Here is a 20,878-nt window from a genome sequence, read left to right on the forward strand (position 1 = left end):
AACAGCCAGACAGTTTCAGACTGTGGCGACAGCAGCGTGGACAGTAGCTTAGCTCGCTCACATAATGTACCATATATATCTATAATAACGAGAAAACATCTCGTTATTATGAGAAAAGATGTCGTTTTAACGAGAAAAGATGTCGTTTTAACGAGAAAACATCTCGTTATTACGAGAAAAGATGTCGTTATTAGGACATAACTGAGTGGGGAAAAAAATGTGTGTGGCAGCAATGCGTCACCGTACATACACGCACGTCATCTATCATTATATATAAATCTATCATCTATCTATATGTGTGTGCGTGTATGTATGTATATGTATATATATATATGTGTATGTATGTATATATATATATATATGTAGATATGTGTATATGTATACATAATATATATGTGTATATATGTATGTATGTATATGTATATGTATATATATATGTATATGTATATATATATATATATATATAAATATTCTGCAAATATGACACCGTCTTTCGTCAATATTTAAGGTTTCTAAGTGTATTGCAGGATATATTAAAACAATTCACTGGCAATAAAAGGAAACTTTGTTTTCAATCATTTTTAACGTACATAATAGGTAAACGATTCTACAGGTTCTGTGATTCAAATTAAATATTAAATTACTTTAGACATACTGGACAAACATTTTTCATTCATTCATACAGGCTGAGTGAACGAATACATTGAAACATATGGTGCTGAAAACACAAAGGCTTGGCAACCAGCATAAGGCACAAAGGAGAACACAACTGCCTCCAATAAAAAATACAAACAATAGAAAGCAATATAGACAGAATGGGTGACGAAACCACAGCAGTTTTTTTATAGCAGCCTCTCTCAAATACCCCTTACTTCCACTGTACAAATATTAAATAAAACCATCCTTCAAATACTTTAACCATTCTTCAAAATTAAAAAATCTTTCATTAGGCAATTGATCCCAAATAATATAGCACGTATATGTGACTATAGTACAAACTAGATGAATAAAAGTGTTTAGGTCAGGCTTCGAAGCCACTATGATCCTAACAAGGACATAGCACATGATTGGCCCTCGGTCTTTAAGTCTGTAACTGATTGGTTCCTGGTCTTCGAGCTCTTTCAGTAGGTGCGGCGGGTGGTATAGTCCAGTACCATGCTGGCGGCACCCAGCAGCGCAGGATCCTCGAGCTCAGACACCATGACCTTGGTCCCCTGCGCCGAGAGGAGAGCACGCTGGCTGATCACCTGACGAACGGGATTCTCATAGTGCGCCGCCAGGACACCAGACAGGATCACCAGAGACGGGTTGATCATGTGCAGGATGTTCACGATGCCCAAACCCAGGGCAGTTCCCGCTGTTAGGGAACAGAAGAGAGGCTGTCAGTGCTTTTCTTCACTACAAATCTGCTCAGAATAATGTATGTACTTGAATGTGCATCTTACCGGTATGAAGAACACTCTCGGCTTTGGAGTTGCCGAGGTGTGCAGCGTTGATGAGATGAATAGCATTCACCTGTTCTTTGTTATTCACAGTCATTCCTTCCACCAACAGCAAGTCCTCTGCAAATTAAACGTCAAAGAAACATGTAATTACAACGTTTTACTTTAACTTTGTAACATTTGATATGCACAACTCTTCTATTGCAAACCCAACCTTAGGACGATACTATTATTTACTGAATCTGAATGAAACCATAAAAATCCTAGTTTATTAATTTTAGAAAAGCTTTGAAACAACTAGTTTCAAACTAGAAATGTTGCTAGATTTTGACATTAACTACTGTGTACAGTATAATTAAATGTAAAACAAAAAAAAGTGTTTATTTTGATACAAAATCGTCCATCATTTCCAGTCCTCAAAGTAGCAAAAGCTGAAAAGAAAATAACAGAGATTTGTGGGAACAGATATGATTCAGTTTAATTTAATTTAATTTAATTTAATTTAATTTAATTTTTGTATTTTTTGAGCTAGTTCTTTCAAATAAAATCACAAAGATTTTTTAATTCATTACACTAAAGTTAAACTAAGGTTCTATGTTACTTCTAAACGTCTAAAGCATGTATTAATTTGTATTTCATTAATAATAATTTAATAATATATTATATTATTTGATTTATTTTATATATATATATATAAAATAGACTAAAAATGAACAGTTTTGTTATTGTAACAAATGTACTGCTTATTGTTAGTTAACGCATTAATGGGACCTTATTGTAAAGCAGAAATTCAAATAAACTGTCACTAAAATAAATGAACAAGACATCCATCAAATGTTGAGACACTATTACACTACAGAGAAATATTAGTAGGTGTCGATACTTTTACGCCACATTGTTGGCTAGCATTCAGTGTGATTATTCTGTCATATCAGGGCTGGGTCCATTTTTGTCTTTAAAGAATGAATAGATAAAGGCTGGTGGAGAAATATGAGGCTTGAGGATGAAAGGAATACAACAAGTTCAGACAAATACAAACAATAGTGAGGGTTTACATCACTGTTAACTGTGATGTTTTACAGGAATTCAAACCAGTTTAGTTGTTCACTATCAACTGAAAAAGAAATACTTGAAAAGCTGGAGCATTTTGCGACAGAGTGGGCGAGGCTGACAACCGTGTTTTAGTCTAACTGTCTCACCGTCATGGAGTCTCTTGGCTTCTCTCTGCAGGGCGAGACCTGACGAGTAGGCCTCTATGCAGCCGTGGCTGCCACACATGCACTCTGGTCCTTCCAATGAGACCACGATGTGTCCCAGTTCTGCCGCGCAAAACGTGCTGCCATGGATCAGTTCATTATGCTGGATTATACCACCTCCGATTCCTGCACAAATAAACACAATGCAAAGCTAATTACAGGCAGAGTCACAGAAGTCAAATATAAGTAACAATTATATCAGTTTCGGTCTTTATTTATGCAGGGACATGGCATTAGAAATCTGTTTGATCATGTGTTTCTAATTACTTATATACAGTACACACACCTGTTTCAGTTAAAGAGAAAAACAATATTTCTCAATGTTTTCTGATTCATTCCCAGAAAAAGATGTAATTAATGCCACATGACCTATTTTACATATAATTAACAGGATACAGTCACAATATTTGTGTGTAATGCAAAATAATGGTTCAGAAGTCTTTAAAAAAGTTGGTATGATGTGGTAAAATACTGGTACTGATATGGTAAAATCTAAGTAATCAAGCATAAAAGTTAAAAATATATACTACAATCAAAAGGTAGGTAATATATTTTTTTTAATTTTGAAAGAAGTATCTTATGCACACCCAGGCTGCATTTATTTGATAAAAAAAGGGTAAAAACAACAATAACATGAAATATTATTATTAATGTAGAGGTTTTCTTTTTTAATTAAAAAAAATATATAATTTATTCCTGTGATGGTAAAGCTGCATCATTACTCCAGTCTTCAGTGTCACATGATCCTTCAGAAATCATTCTAATATGCTGATCTGATGCTCAGTTGTGCTGCTTAGTATTTTTGTGGAAACTGGATCAGGATTCTTTGATTAATAGAAAGTTCAACAGCATTTAATCCAAAGAGAAATATTTTGTAACATTATAACTGTATTTACTGTCACTTTTGATCAAATTAATGCATTCTTGATGAATAAACGTATAAATTACAAAAAAAATAATCTTGCTGGCCCCAAATATTTGAATGGCGAAGTAAATATTAATATATAAAATTTATAATTTTAAATTATTAATTTATAAAATAAAAATATACACATTTACATTATTAATATTATGTATAAAAACTTTAATATAATTATATTATAATATATCATTTAAATAAAGAGATTTCAGCTGTAACCTTTTCAAATGGAAAAACAAAATCAGGCATAATTAGCACCGTTTCTTGAGAATTACCCTCTAAGGGTACAATAAGATTGCAGTAACCTAAATAACCAGTGTGACCAGTCTGTCAGCTTTAATCCCACTTTCTGTCAGGTCTCATTCTTTGCATTATCATACAAAAGGGAAAGCCCACCACCCCTAGCAACTAACAGAAATGGATTTACTAAAGGGAACTGACCGGTTCCAGTGATAATGGTGACAAAGTTCTCCATGCCTTTCCCATGACCAAACTTCCTCTCAGCAAGGGCGGCGCAGTTGCCATCATTATCGACCCACACGGGGAGATGAAGTGCACTAGAAAGAGGTGTACGGATGTCCACCGAACTCCACTCGTTGATTAGCTTAGTGGAGTGGAGGACTATCCCATCTTGTGGGTTCACTCGCCCCCCTGTGCTCACACCTGAAAGAAATGGACAGTGAATGAGTGAGTGAATTTATAGACGCATAGAAAAAGACCTGGGACAAACGCAGACATACCGACACCCAGGATTCTGCAGTTGAGGTGAACGGCGTCAGCCATGGCCTGTTTGCACATGGTCAGTATCAGCTCTATCCTCTCCTCAAACGTCTTAGGATTCAACTGGACATATTTCTTAACCACTTTACCCTGAAACACAAGCACACATTTACAAGATGAAATCCTCAATATTGGAAAATATTTTACACCTAATTTCATGGAAATGTAAACAACAAACAAACAAACAAATATCACGCAACAATGACAACCAACTATTAAACCATCACAATAAAATTCTGCAGGAAAAATTACATAGTAAATTACTTCACCTTAAATTTTTTAGCTCAATCACATTCCGCAAGATACACTACCATTCAAAAAATTGGGATCAGCAGAAAGTCTCTTTTTTTCGAAATAAATTTATATTTTAGGCAAGGATGCATTAAATTGACAGTAAAGGCATTTACGGTACAAATTATTTTTATTTCAGACTTTCTACTAATCAAATCAAATAAGTATCACACAAAATTAAGCAGCACAACTGATAATATTAATAATGATTATTTAAAAACATTTCCTTGATAATAAAAAAAAAAGATTTTTTTTAAACAAGAGATGTTTCTTGAGCACCAAATCAGCATATTAGAAGAATCATGTAACACTAAAGCTGAAAATTTTGCTTCGCCATCACAGGAATAAATGACATTTTTAAATATATTCAAATCTAAAACGGTTATTTTAAAATGTAATAACATTTCACAACATGACATTTTTGTATTTTTGATCAAATAAATAAAAGAAAGATTTTCATAGACTCCATACTTTTGAACAGTAATTTTATGCATGCAAATTAAAAATAAATAAATAAACAGCATAATAATAATCTCTCCTTGCTTCAATAACAGATTGAATTATTTTTTGCTTTTATAATGTTGATTTGATCATTTGTCATACACTTGTACCTCTCCATCACTCTGACTGGAAGCATGGACCCTGTGATAGCTATACACCTAAACCAATAAAACACTGGGTCAAATTGCAGCATTCAAGTAGACATTTAAATATAGATGGAATTTACTTGATCATTTTAGACTGCTTGAGCACCAGTATGATCTTTATAATGTTTATGAAATAACAGGTGAATATATAAGCCAAAGCGATTAATTGGCTGATATCTGGCCATTTTGAGATTAATATAAATATAAATTAATATTTTGTTTTAAAATATTTTTAGTGAATGATGAGTAATATTGTAAAATACATAAATCTGAAATAAGTGCGTGTCTCAATTCAGCATTTATGGCCAAATATTTAATTAAACTAATATAATTAAACTAATTAGATATTTAATGGCGAGTCTGTGGTTCAAGAAACTGCCCTATTCACACACAGAAAGAGCTGATTACACAACCCTTCTGATCAAACCTGCCGCTGTTCGTTTTATTATCAGACTTGTGTGCGTCACATGAATGAAATATTTACATAAGTGCTGCATATCCTGCTGCATAAAACACGTCACAGTCTGGCACACACATCCTGTCATAAGCAAACACAGCTGTACTGAGAGCGCAGTGCATGTCCTGCATCTTCTAAAAGATGAACTGGATCTGAACACCTGACTCCAGAGGTCTGCTCTGCATACCTTCATACTGACGATGGCGACACGAAGGTTGGTCCCCCCCAAATCTACAGCAAGAGCACTCTGGGTCTCCAAAATGTGGTCGATATCTTGAGAGATGCATTCCTTCACCGGTGGGAAACAGAACTTTTTCTGTAGTGGCTCAGAAAGGTCAATGGACTGCATGAACTTCAAGATACGCTGGACCGCATTTCCATCACCGTAGATCTTGGAGCTAGCGGACAGAGCCAGAACACACAGGATATGTTCAGGGTCTGAGTTTAACGTTATGTTACATTTGAGTTATCTAAGAATGGCCAAAAATGAGCTGACTGATCCAACCATAACAATATGTGATAAAAAATAAATATTAGATAAAAATCTTAACTTACCTTGGCAACTAACTGAAATAAAATAAGTTCTTATTCAATAATAAAACTTTAAATTAAAAATAAGCTTACACTCTATATTACATTCAGTGTTATTTTTAATGAATACTATTAAACATTAACTGAAATATATTTATGTTCATAACTATATTAAAAACAAACTTAAATCAAAAAAACAAAAAACAAATTAGAAATGTGGCCTTGACAACTCAGGAAATAAAATAAGTTTAAGTTGGAATACTAAAATTGTACTAAAATTACTTTTTTAAATTACACTGCTACTAATTACTACCACTAAACTATAATGGAAAAATAAATAATTGAATCCTTAATAGAAATATAAAACGAAAAAAATATCAAAATAAAAAAAAATAATAAAATCACAAAAAAAGTAACAAAATTACTAAAACTTAAAATAAAAATTCAACTGACAACTGAAAATACTAAAATAATTTTATTATTTAATGTATTTATTTTTATTCAAATATGATTAAAAATAATTAAATTTAAAAAGTATATACACACACACACACACACACAGATATAAATAAATAGATATATATAGTATGAAAGAGAGAGAGAGAGAGAGCTATAATAAAATAATAAAGTTAATTACCAGGGGTAGATTATTCAAATATGATTAAAAATAATTAAATTTAAAAAGTATATACACACACACACAGATATAAATAAATAGATATATATAGTATGAAAGAGAGAGAGAGAGAGAGCTATAATAAAATAATAAAGTTAATTACCAGGGGTAGCGTTTTCCAAACTGCAGCTCCAGGGCATGGTATATTTTATTATGCGTGTCTGCATCTCGCACGTGTAGAACATTTTCCCCTATTGCCAAAAAAAACATGAATTGGTAAATATGATCCATCAAGACTCGTACAAAAGATTTAAACACTCAGTTAAAGAAAAAGCAGTCTGGGCCTGTTCAGAAGAATAAACATGCCATGCTGATTTCAAGAATCCTGTACATCATGAATGGAAAAGAACAAACATTATAAAGAGTACAGAAGAGTGATCATATCCTGCCATAATGCTTCAATTTCCTCTGTAAAGGTCAGTCATTCATATTCCTAACTAATCTCACCTGTTTCTCGGCCCGTCTGGCGAGTCCCCAGGTTAATGACAGGTGTTCCGAACGCTCCGGCCTCACGAACTCCACAGCTGCTGTTCCCGATCATGCAGCCGGCGTGTGCCACCAGCTGGATGAACTGATCGAACGGAACATGCTTCACCGCACGGAAGTTCGGATGCTGTTCGATTCCCTTCCGCCTCATCACACGAACCATCTCCTTACTGCCTACATGACACAAAACACAGAGCAGTATGGTATTAATGGAGCGGAATTCTACTACACTTCTATAGCATTTATTCAGGGAAGGCTTCCTAAGGTTGTTTCAACTGGTAAAGTTTTTTGAACAATTAATCCAAATGTCTGGCTCATAAGAGTCACAATTCTATTTTTTTCCAGAGTTTACATTTAATTGAAACTACAATCATGACATATTATATTAGGTGTTATTAACTGAAACTACTAAAAAATGTTAATTGAAATAAAGCTTAAATAAAATGAAAGAGAAATATTAGATGCAAAAACCTTTAAAAACAAACATTTGAAATGTTTAAATGTTTTCTTGGCAACTAACGAAAATAACGTTTTAGTAGAAATACTAAAATTACTACAACTAAAACTAAAAAATAAATTAAAGCTAAAAATATATTTTTTTTTATTCAAATGCCAAAAACTAAGATCACATTACTAAAATCTAAACCAAATTTAAAATGAAAACTATATGAAAAATGTAAAACTAAAAGCAAATGTAAAACATGGATAAATACTAAAATAGTATACAAGTAATACAATGGCAAATGTCTCATTACATTAGAAAGGCCCTGAGATTTGGGGTGGGTGGAATGTCCACAAATTTATATCATAGTAACTGTCAAAATATAGTTATTTTTTGCAGTAACTTAAAAAATATATAATAATATAATGTGTGACCCTGGACCACAAAACCAGTCTTAAGTGTCAATGTCTCGAAATTGAGATTTATACATCTTCTGAAAGCTGAATGAATAAGGTTTCCATTGATGTATGGTTTGTTAGGACAATAGGACAATATTTGGGATATTTTGAGATACACCTATTTGAATATATGGAATCTGAGGGTGCAAAGTGCAAAAGAAAATAAATATTGAGAAAATCGCCTTTAAATTTGTCCAACTGAAGTTCTTAGCAATTCATATTACTAATCAAAAATGAAGTTTTGATATATTTATGGTAGTAAATTTACAAAATATCTTCATGGAACATGATCTTTACTTAATATACGAATGATTTTTGGCATAAAAGAAAAATCGATAATTTTGAACCATACAATTTACTTTTGGCTATTGCTACAAATATACCTGTGCGACTTATGACTGGTTCTGTGGTCCAGGGTCACATAACATAACATAACATGATATGAATTTTAACTAAAATGAAAACAAAAACTGAATATATAAAACAAAACCTAATTCAAAATATGAATAAATATTACAATAGCACATAATTGACACTAAAAGAACATTGATTATATAGTGTCTGCATTTTTTGCTGAATGTTTTCATTTTTGTCACGTCACCTACTCCATCCTTGTGTTTCTTTAAACAGTTCTATTCCAACGGAAGAAACAGCAACTCTTGCTTTGACTGCTGCCTCCAGTAGTGTCTACCTGTCATTAAGACCAAACTCAAAACAAACCGCCAAACTGTTTTGTCTGTTTCTAAAGCCCTTGTATGTTATCTTACACTGCTGATAAAACCACTAAGGGTCACATAAAGCCCTTCAATCTGAGAGAAACTGCAGCTGTACTCGGGAAGCAAAAGTGTGTATATAGTGTTATCAGTCACAAAAAGTGGGAAAAACGGAGAAAAGACAGACAGAAGAAACAAACAGAAAACAAGAGAAAGAGCTGACCTGCATCAATATTCGGGAAGAGAACGAGAGTTCTCTTGTTGAAGGAGATGAGGGCGTCCAGCATTAACTCATAGATCTTAATGGAATTCTTGATGTCTGTGGTAACAGGATGCTGCAGAGCTACAATATAGTCCTGTTCCTTCACATCATCCCCTGTTTAAGAGATAAATAAAATCACATATACATAAAAGACAGCATTAGAAGTTTTTAACAAACTTTACATTTTTGCTTGCACAGTCTTCATTGTTTATCTCTAGTAACTGCCATCTCAACCCATTCCTCTATAGTACATACCAAGCCACGACTTGATGATATCAGTATAATCGTCTCGTTGGTGGGCGGAAAGCAGCTTGTCGTATGACGGGCAGCCAGCCAATAAAATGTGAGAGTGGTCTTCGCACATAGAGATGAGGTGTCTCTCTGCCGAGCGCGTGCAGACGGCGTGGTAGTGTGCCAGTTTGGAGATGGCGTGACGAATGGAATCATCAATGGTGCCGCTCACTTCTCCACCTTCCAGGTGCAAAATGCGAATGTTCATTAGAGCCGCTGCCGTCGCCAAGGCCAGGGCGTCAAAACGGTCACCGTGAACGAGCAGAATGTCAGGGGCGAGACGCTGGAGCACGTCGGGAAGCTTCACGAGCGCAAGACCCACAGACTCCACCATAGCAGCTTCGTCCTCACCACGAACAATGGTGTGCAACTTAGAGCCGATATCGAACTCATCCTGTTCAATCATACGAAATGTGTTTCTGGGAAAGAGAGAAAGAAACTATCATTAATTATGCTTTAGGGCTGCAATTAATGATTATTTTGATCATCGATTATTCTGACGATTATTTCTAAAAATATATATATTTAAAACAATACTTTTGCTTAATAAATTCATTTTAATACATTATTAAAATTGTTATTGCACATCCTGCCAAACAAATGTGTTGTAAATTATTTTAATGATTCTTATTGATTTTAGCGATTAGTTTTTGCAGCCCTACTATGCATCAAAGAGCAAGAAAGTTCCATCACAATTCAGTATGCAAATACATTTAAAAAAGAAGACCAATTTGGATTCAGTATGCAAATATTACAATAACATCTTCGCTGTATGTTACAGTTAGAATGGGGAACATTTTCAGTCAGTTTTCTAAATTTATCATTTTATTTTTAGTATTTAGCATCAAAGAGAGAAATTATGTAGAAACCAAAGTCTGAGTGGTAAGAGACAGCATGTTGTCCATTTACAGTACTTTGACCTGTAGGTAATGTCAAGTTTACATGACCCAAGGAGGAGTCAAGACTGGTTTGGCTTCACTGATAAAAGACAATGGCTTCTAGCCACCATCAGCAGCCCACTGTGAGAGCCAAGCTCCCACCGTCAAGAGCTGCATTCCAACATTTCCATGGCAACAGTGAGAAATAGTGCTGATTCATGTTCTGAAGCTCTCAAGCCCAGATGAAGATAGAGTTACTGGACCTGTGGCTTATCTTGCTCTTTATTTTACTGCTATGAGAAGTTATCACCTAAATTACAGTCAATACAGATCAGGATCAGATCTGTTTAAAGGAACAGTTCACCAATAAATAACAATTCTATCTCACCGTCATGTCACATTTCAAACCTGTAGGACTTGCTTTCTTCCATGGAACACACACAAACACAAAAAAATAAAATAAAATAACATTTTGAAGAATGTCTCAACTGTTTGTCTGTAAAATGAAAACCAGTGGGGATCAAAACAACTTTGGATCACACCGACTTTCAATGCATGGACAAAATATCTTCTTTTGTGTTCCATTGAAGAAATAAAAGCATTTCAGTTTTGGAACGACAAAACTAATTTACTTAAGAGTCATGATTGTCAGCTGCTCTGATATGCAATATTCCTTAAACAATTGAATGTAGATCAGTTAAACGACTTATGATCAGCATTATCTAGCAGTCTTACCCGTAATCATCAATGAGATGTGAACCCAGCACCACCACCTCCAGGTCAAAGATTTCAGGGTGAGACTTGATGCCGAACATGATGGGTGCGAGTTTAGAGTAGTCCGCCCTGTTACAGGTGGCCACGCACACGCGTAGTCGTTCCTTCAACCTCTTCTCCGATCGCTCCATCTTCTGCTGTGCTTTCTGTGTCCTCAGATAGTAAAGTTCCTAAATGAGGAACATGTTTACAAATGTATACAGTATTCTGAGAATGTATAAAGAAGAATGAATATGCGAAATTAGTCACAGCTTAGTAACACTTTGGAAAACTACATAAGCAAATCACTAAAAGCAATAGTTTATTTAGTGCCATCCTTCCACTAGAAGACATAATCCCTGACATGTAAACTAAAGTTAATAGATATTACTACAGTATATTGAATTTCAGCACAACTTGAACCCTGTATTGACCAATCACCATCCAAGATTGGAACTTGATCTGTTACACTACCGTGCAAAAGATTGGAGTTTGTAATAATATATATATAAATATATATATATATATAATTTTTTATTTATTTATTAATAGGCTACTTTAATTCAGAAAGGATGCAATTAATTGATCAAAAGTGACAGTAAAGACATTTATAATGTTAAAAAATATCAGTTCCCAAAATTATATTAAGCAACACAACACTGCAACACTGAAGACTAGAGTAGTGGCTTCTGAAAATTCAGCTTTAAAATATATTAGAAAAGAAAAACAATATTTCACAATAAGGCAGATTTTACTGTATTTTTGGTCAAATAAATGCAGCCTTGGAGAGCATAAGAGACTTTCAAAAACATTAAAAAATCATACAAATTCCAAACCTTTGCTTGTATGCTTAAATAAAAGAAGAAAAAAAAACAATGAAAATACTATTGTAGTAAATCAGAGCAAGCCTTTCATGCCAGGGGTTTCCAAATTGAGAAGGATCATACTTACATGAGTATTCCTGACCTGAACACACTGAGGCATGAAAACAGAATAAGAAAATAGGTATATTTTGCTATGTCACTTCATAGAGGAACATAAAACTATGCATCCATTATGAAAGTGACCTGCCTGAATACACAATCCTTTACTGCAGCACACATTGCGAAACGCTTTCAATGCCAGAGGACACCTTCAAACGCTTGTACCTTGTATTTGGACATTAACCATTTTAACGACTTCAAACCTGTTTTACAGGCATTAAGTAAACAACACATCTGGAAAGTAGCAGAAGCTAAATACATGGAATATAGTGGCTATGGTTATGAGTGCCAAAGTCCCACTGCATTGTAGGAAAATCATCAAACCTGCCAAAGACAAACTATATTTAACTGTAAAACCATGGGTAATTTTTTATTTATTTATTAATAGGCTACTTTAATTCAGAAAGGATGCAATTAATTGATCAAAAGTGACAGTAAAGACATTTATAATGTTAAAAAATATCAGTTCCCAAAATTATATTAAGCAACACAACACTGCAACACTGAAGACTAGAGTAGTGGCTTCTGAAAATTCAGCTTTAAAATATATTAGAAAAGAAAAACAATATTTCACAATAAGGCAGATTTTACTGTATTTTTGGTCAAATAAATGCAGCCTTGGAGAGCATAAGAGACTTTCAAAAACATTAAAAAATCATACAAATTCCAAACCTTTGCTTGTATGCTTAAATAAAAGAAGAAAAAAAAACAATGAAAATACTATTGTAGTAAATCAGAGCAAGCCTTTCATGCCAGGGGTTTCCAAATTTAGAAGGATCATACTTACATGAGTATTCCTGACCTGAACACTCTGAGGCATGAAAACAGAATAAGAAAATAGGTATATTTTGCTATGTCACTTCATAGAGGAACATAAAACTATGCATCCATTATGAAAGTGACCTGCCTGAATACACAATCCTTTACTGCAGCACACATTGCGAAACGCTTTCAATGCCAGAGGACACCTTCAAACGCTTGTACCTTGTATTTGGACATTAACCATTTTAACGACTTCAAACCTGTTTTACAGGCATTAAGTAAACAACACATCTGGAAAGTAGCAGAAGCTAAATACATGGAATATAGTGGCTATGGTTATGAGTGCCAAAGTCCCACTGCATTGTAGGAAAATCACCAAACCTGCCAAAGACAAACTATATTTAACTGTAAAACCATGGGCGTCGCTAGGCCAGTTTTAGGGGGGGAGCTATATTAGTTCCATAAACTGTACACAAATTTGTGATCACCTCAGTCCCCTTTAAATTTCATCTGAAAACGGCGGCAGACTTCGATCGGCTCCTCCCCGTCTTTCAGCGCGTTCTTTTTTCAATCTGCAGACCGCAGCGGCGCAGAGCGAGAAACAGAGGACAAGGTGTGTGTTTATCGATAGATTGCTATAATATCTGCATCTGTGCAGTTCGTCATAAATAAAGTTTACGAAATATCATGGGGGAGCAATCGGTTCCCCATCTACTGTAGCCTAAGTTTTCGCTACGTTCACCCATCATCACACCACAGGTTTCCTCCATATATATATATATTTTTTTTTTTTTTTTGATATTTGAAATTATTTTTAAAAATGAAGATACTTTAAATGTGAAATTAAAACCGCCAGTAGGTGGCAGCAAGTCACTGTTAATAAGTGAGTCATTGCGATTGAACCAAATCATTTAAAAGGTTGATTCATTCAGGAACAAAACAGTGTCATGTTGCTCAGAGACACAAATTGGAATATACATTTCTGCTTCCATATCTTGAATTTTGTGATCATTCTGCATTTTAATAAACTGAATCATGCAGTGAAAGAACGCGCACTGGTCTAACCTACTAACGTACATGGTAACTCTCTCATGAGTCATGGATGTTAGCAAGACAAATTAACTATAATTGCCTTTTGTCTTTTGGATAATTAGCTGTAAATTTGAGGCACAGATAGCTTAGTCTGTTGTTCATCACCACTCACCTCCACACCAAGACAAACAGGGCAGGGCTTCACTTCTGTGGCTCTCTGCCTGTCTCCGATGTGCATGTGCCGATCAATGTGTGCTACACTGTGTGCTACAGAGACGGTCTCAACATTTCCCGACCCGACCTGATATTTTGATGTTTTATTTGTTTGACAGGGAAAGCTGTGCGCAAACAGAAACACACGCGCACATATACATACAGTATATTCATTTATTAAAAAAAAAAAAAAAAACACTCCCCGAAAAAAAGGGCCCTTTCTCTCGAGGAAGAAAAAGGGCAGGTGCTCAAGCAACCCTCATTAGAAGCTGAGCCCCCCTAAAATGAAAATCCTGGAATTGCCCCTGAATGAAACAGTTCACTGAATCTTTACAAAAAAATATATATATAAAATAAAAATTTTTTTTGATACATTAGGCTTTATGGCTCACGTAGTATGACATTGAGAAATACGGAGCTCACAGAAGGAAAAAATATCTCGGTTTTATTCAGAGGGCCAAAACTGCGCAAAAAATGCAGTTTTGTGCAGATATTGACATTTATATAGCCAAAACAGAAAATGAAATCATGTAAATCAAAAATAATTTTATAATAGTACAGCAGACTAGTTGCATAAAATACATATAAATATCAGTAATCACTCCATATCTCCCTTAGTAAGATTATATTTAAATGCGTAGTTTTATGATCAAAGCTCTATATTTGTATTGTGGGGCAAAACAAACAAAGAATTTCTCATATTTGATAGTTACATTTTAACATTATTTTTCTAAAGATGAGTATGAATGATCCAGTACACCTAAGTTGCTTCAGTCCAGTAAATGTTCATCTTAAAAAATTACTAACAATATATATTTTTTTACTTTATAAAAATCAGTAAATATTTCACAACAAAAAGATATTTTGTGAAGACAAAAAAAAAAAGTATTATGCCATCCAGGGAGAATATAATGGTAGAGCCAAAGCAAATGTTGTGGTAATCTGGTTTAAGCATTTTGTCTCATAATATGAATGATTCCATACAACAATATTCTATATTAATATTAGAAGAGATATAGCTTTCAGCCATTCACACTCAAAAGAAAACTATCCCAAACATGGAGGAATGCCACAAGGGTGTGTCTTGGGGCCAATGCAAATATGTTCAAGTTTGTGGTTTGAGTCGTCTTCTGTCACAAAGCCAAAGATGACTGGAAAATTGGGTCATGTCAAATGTTAATTGTCACAACTAAATGCCATGACAAACCAGTTGCACCAGAGAGCTGAACCATTAATGAACTGGTACAAAGAATAATAGAGATGTCTTAGAGGTTTCATGCTCTTAGAACATGGGTACATATCCGAATCAATAGATTTTTTAATGTAAATAATTTTCAATGTCTTTTTTCATGTTGGTCAAACCACACTTCCTCTGATTTAACAAGCAAAGTATTTTAAATATGAGTAACATTTCAAAATGCAACAGCTTCATTACTGCTTCATCACTGTTCATTACAACTTAATTACTAAATACTACTATTAATATAAAAATTAAAAAATTATGACAAACTCCTTAATATAGCTCTTTCTCAAAGATTTTAGCCTTTTTATTCTTCATTTGAATCTTAGGTTGGTTACACCAGCTTGACATTATATCCCCAAAAAAACATTTAATTCATTTTAATTCAGAAATATTTATAATAGAAGAAGTCTAAATCATATGTAAATCATTACAGTATGTTAAATGCGCTGTACATTCATAACTCAATATCATGTGCCACTGAGAAATGTATAGCCTAGTCGGTACAGCGGTAAGATACATGTCACAGTGATTTAATCAAGCTAGAAAACACAAACTGGTTAAACTGGACCAAATGAACATACAGACAAACGAATGAATGAAACGAAGCAAAAGAATGAATGAACATTTTCAGTGTCTTGTGTGTGCTTCACAACAAATCTATGTTTGTTGCCAAGGTCAGTTCAAAACAACGTAGTGTACCTTTGAAAAGTTTAAGGTTGTTAATATTTTTTCATATTTTTTTTAAATAATCTTTCATCAAGGCTGCATTTTATGATTTAAAAATGTAAAAACAGTGATGTTAGGAAATATTATTACAAATTCATTTAACTGTTTTCTATTTTAATATATTTTATAATGTAATTTACTCCTGTGATGGCAAAACAGAATTTTCAGCAGCCATCACTCTATTTTCAACAGATATTTCTTATTAATAATGTTGAAAACAGTTTTTGTGGAAGCTGTTTTTTTACCCAGAAAATCTTACAGACCACAAACTTTCAATGTAAACGTGCAGTAATCTTAACCTGACATATACGAGTATAGGTTCTTCATGCAGAAGAACCCTGTATTATAATGACTTATTCAAAGATTTTACTCTCGTGGTATGACATGAACAAGGTCTCAGACAGTACAGTGTCTGTGCTCTATAGCCAATAGATGTCTACACAACATCTTCAGGGCCAACTCCCACGCGTCCTCCAAAAATGAGGTTACAACGGCATATGGCATAGTTTAAGGCAGTGCTAGGCCTTTTGGGAAATCTTCATTACTCTCACACTTGTCCTACTATGTACTAGAGGGATTCTAGGGCACTGTCCATCTGTCCCACCAGCCTCTGTGTTTGTCATCTACTCCACATAAAAATAAAACCCAGAAGTCACATCACTAATACCATTCTGACTAAGTGTCCACATCAAGATACTGAGAAACCCACCATGTTTCCAGCTCACACACTCATCATCCCTGCTAAGAGGTATCACAAGACTCTAGCTGCACCCTAAACATTACAAACGGGGGAGGGAGAGGGATGGAAGCAGGCAGAAGCAACAAGGAAAAGCAAATGACAAAATGGCATCTGACTCACGTGTGGGTTTCTAGCATGTCCTGGCATCATGGTGTGTGCAGTGTTTTCTTTTCCGCTGCTTTCTAATCAAATGGAGCCCCTTTCTAGCTGCTTTCCCTCTATTCGGCGTCTCTGACAGCCATTAAAGCAAAAGGGAGGAGGACAGCGGCACCCTGCATGCTTCACACAAAGCAGCTCTAGCAGGACCGGCCCAGGGGGCGGGGACAAGACAGCTCTTGCGCACTGATTGGCTGTCTGGGAGAGAGGCGAACTGGTTGTGTCTCCGCCCCCTGCATCCTCTCCACTCCAGGAAGAAGTTAAAAATTTTAAGTGCTTAAAGGCGGGGAGAAGAGAAGGAAACACACGTACACACAACAGTTGGCAAGCATGTGTATTGTGTACAAAGAAACATCCTTCTTCGTAATAATCGACATCTTACTTCCTTTTACTTTTAGCAGATGAATCAGAAGCTGGGGTACATCCTATGTACATTCCAGCATATTACTATAATTCCAAAACACACTTATTATAATTATAACACTTATAATCAAATAATTGAAATAAATTTGTAATCATTTTCTAAAAAATGTAGAATGATTATCTATATTAAAATATACAGTATTAATTATAATAAATGTATATGTAAAATGTATTATACACATGTATTGTATGTTTTTGTATTAATATAATAAATAACATTCTGACTTGCTGACAAAACTATGCTGATATGCAATGTCATAAAAGGTAATTGACACTAATTATAGTCACTTTAATTTATCATAAATTATTATTTTCATTTAATTACTTTGCAATTAAACAATTCAAAATCAACCAAATAGCAATAAATGACAGAAGCATTTTCCCTAACCAGATATGTTAATTTAAATACATTTTCATAAAATAGAATGGTTAGCTAGATACAGTAACAGAAATTACAAATAAAAATACAAAACTTTTTAGGGTATGTTTTCAGTGGTATATTTGACCAAAGAACAGGTCTGAAAATATTAAGTAATACTATTTATTAGAATATTTATTAATTCCTTAATAAATATGTATATACGCATGCATGTGTTGAATGTTTTTGTATTTAAATAAAACTAACTTATTAATATAATAAATGATAATCTGACTTGCTGACAAACCTATGCTGATATGCAAAAAAAGGTAACTGCCAACAACTCTTTTTGATCATTTCCTAATTATAGCCAAACAAAGAAAACAAACTCAAAATTGTCAACTGTCATTGTGCTCCAAAAAAAATGCCACGTCCTCAAAACCTGTGACTTCAATGCTCAGAGTGACGGAGCAGGTACGGCATGCTTCAGTATGTGATTGCATGTGCCTGCATTCATTCTTTAGCCATGTATTTCTTTTCACCTGTAAGGGTGTGTTGTGTGCTGAGCGTTAAACTTAGGTGTGGCGGACAAGGATCTGTGTCTGTTTGCAATTCAGCTTTTACATCCCAAAGCAGAATTTAAGCGTCACATTGACAGTGATATATCTGACATGATCTGCACAGAGAAGGTGCTGCGTCACAAAGTACTGATAACACAACAGATGCAAGAAATCATTGCCTATAAGGAAGCTTATAAGACATTTGTACTTCAAGCTGCCTACACCAAATCCTCCAAGGACCATCTTTTTTTTTCTTTTTCCTTTTGACAGTTTAGTTTGACAGTTATCTGAATATCACTGACATTGATCCATGCCATATCAATCTCAGTGCTCCTTTATTTAGATGTAACAGCTCATTAAGGTACTATTTGCTATGAGTGTGAGTTTCAAATAGCGCATACCCAGTCTTAAAAAAGTCGAGTGAGGAAGAGCATAAAGACAACTTACAACATGCTGATCAAGACAAGAGTTTCAACCAGAGGTGAGAGATGAGCCAAAAGAAATACAGATAGAGCTACTGCATGCAGTCTGTTCCCTAATGCTGTATCACTGATACCAGAATAATTCACAATAATACAAACAAGCATCTGGAACTGAGGCACATCTTTGTCAGCAGACACCAGGCCTATCAAAACAAAGGAAAATAGTGCCATCTACTGGCAGAACCAGAGACAAGCACCTGATCACAACAGACTCTCAGTACAATAGCACTGGATGAATGACAGATAGTGTAGCATAATACTGATTTTCTACCAGAAATAATTTATAGCTTTTTGTATATATATAGGATTTACAATCTAGCATGTGTCCAAATGACTTAATTAACCATCAGCAGTCATAAATTCAACTAGGCTAATTATACTATTAGCCTCTTTACACACCAACCAAAATGGACTGTTTTACTGACTCTAAAAAACACCAGAAGATGCCCCAGGGTCCCTGATCACCTGTGTGAACATGCCATAGTCCAGGAGGCAGGAGGACTGCAGATGTGGCTAGAGAAATAAACTGCCGTGTCTGTAATATAAGATGCCCGATTGTCCTTGACGTGGCAAACCACATGTAACAATGTGTACCACCAGACATGTTCAAGAACAATTGAACATGTCTTGGTGGGAGAGTGGAGTAACATATCACTGCAAGAAATGGCAAATCTGGTGCAGTCAAGAGGATGAGACGCACTGTAGTACTTAAAGCAGTAACTAGTAACTAAATCCAGACGAACTGTGGCAACGTCTCCAGGATGCTTCAAGAGACCAACCTGCAAAGCTACAGTACTGTTAAAGTGTAAAATATTGTAAAATGAGGATACTGTCAAAAATAATGTCATTAATAGAGTTTCTTTATCAATTCACTTCTATTAACTAAATTAAATCAACATTTGGTGTGACCATCCTTTGTGTTAAAGCAGCTTTTGCCCTAGGTGCAGGTGTGCATAGTTTTTCAGGTTTCTTAAAGCATCTTGGAGACGTTGCCACAGTTCTTCTGGATTGTATCATCCTTACTTAAATACTGACTAAATACACTACAAAGTCAGATGAGCTGTGAAATATAGTTATTAATAAACGACAGATGTCGAGTCTAACGTACAGTAAAGGTAACGTGGCGAAAAGTTTCGCGTGTGCTTTTATACACACTGCTACTGGCCCAAGAAATGCTAGCAAGCTGTGTTAGCACATTACTTACGATTATCTGTAGTGCATTCCCTTGCGTGATAACAGGTGTTATAGAATCGAATATACCAAATGCTGATAGACTTAATAAATCATCAACAGAGGCAGATTAATCGGGTGTCAATGCTAAACGAGGCGCTGTGAGAAGATTCTTTCTCCGTTTCTATTGGAGGAGCGGGCGCGTCACAGCTCACTGCTGCCACCCCCTGACAGGAATTAGCATCAACTGTCGGTTCATTTTTTTCCAAAGCAAAAATACTGCACATTTATTACAAATATATAATTAATTTAGAAATTTCTTGATTTATTTGTTTCAATTTTTTTTATATTTTTCACTGAAATGTCCATTAGCACAATCAATAACAAATCTCTTGAGCATTGTGACTTTCTGATAACATGCATAGCCTATAACAAAACTTCCCTTATTAAAACACATTCAACTAAATATTACTAATTTAAATGTAGATTCTTGTAATATTAGGTGATGATTTTTAATGATATCAACCACCAACATATCTCTTAAAGGGATAGTTCACCCAAAAATGAAAATTACCCCATGATTTACACTCCCTCAAGCCATCCTAAATGTAAATGGCTTTCTACTTTCAGACAAATACAATCAGAAAAAAAAATTTGTCCTGGCTCTTCCAGGCTTTATAATGGCAGTGAATGGAGTTTAAGATTTTGAAGTCCAATAAAAGTGCATCCATCCATCATAAAATGTACTC

The 20,878-nt window shown here is 34.7% G+C and overlaps 1 protein-coding gene across 4 annotated transcripts; it reads right to left on the reverse strand.

The window, feature by feature from the left end:
* Positions 1-550: 550 nt before the first annotated feature.
* gne (glucosamine (UDP-N-acetyl)-2-epimerase/N-acetylmannosamine kinase) lies at positions 551-20,326 on the reverse strand. 4 transcript variants are annotated; one of them, XM_016531721.1, is made up of 13 exons: positions 17,101-17,348; positions 13,053-13,076; positions 11,265-11,473; positions 9,616-10,070; positions 9,322-9,474; positions 7,447-7,659; positions 7,103-7,190; positions 5,980-6,190; positions 4,358-4,487; positions 4,059-4,280; positions 2,642-2,824; positions 1,446-1,562; positions 551-1,357 (listed from the first exon to the last, which is right to left on the reverse strand). In XM_016531721.1, exons 1-13 carry the CDS (start codon positions 17,128-17,130, stop codon positions 1,122-1,124), a joined length of 2,271 nt encoding a protein of 756 aa, XP_016387207.1. In that variant the 5' UTR covers positions 17,131-17,348; the 3' UTR covers positions 551-1,121. The 4 variants fall into 4 exon arrangements, with proteins under 4 accessions (XP_016387207.1, XP_016387211.1, XP_016387210.1 ...); XM_016531725.1 differs by lacking the exons at positions 13,053-13,076; positions 17,101-17,348 and adding an exon at positions 20,164-20,326; XM_016531724.1 differs by lacking the exon at positions 13,053-13,076.
* Positions 20,327-20,878: the final 552 nt, after the last annotated feature.

The sequence above is a fragment of the Sinocyclocheilus rhinocerous genome, unplaced genomic scaffold (genome assembly GCF_001515625.1).
Source record: "Sinocyclocheilus rhinocerous isolate Xijiao unplaced genomic scaffold, SAMN03320098_v1.1 scaffold1325, whole genome shotgun sequence".
Taxonomy (NCBI): domain Eukaryota; kingdom Metazoa; phylum Chordata; class Actinopteri; order Cypriniformes; family Cyprinidae; genus Sinocyclocheilus; species Sinocyclocheilus rhinocerous.

Coding starts and splice junctions, on each gene's coding strand:
- gne (XM_016531721.1), bottom strand. CDS start 17,130: ATGATGCCAGGACATGCTAGAAACCCACAC. Junction 7,660..9,321: donor CTTCCCGAATATTGATGCAG/GTCAGCTCTTTC, acceptor TGTGTCATGTAG/GCAGTAAGGAGATGGTTCGT. Junction 2,825..4,058: donor CACCATTATCACTGGAACCG/GTCAGTTCCCTT, acceptor TTATTTGTGCAG/GAATCGGAGGTGGTATAATC.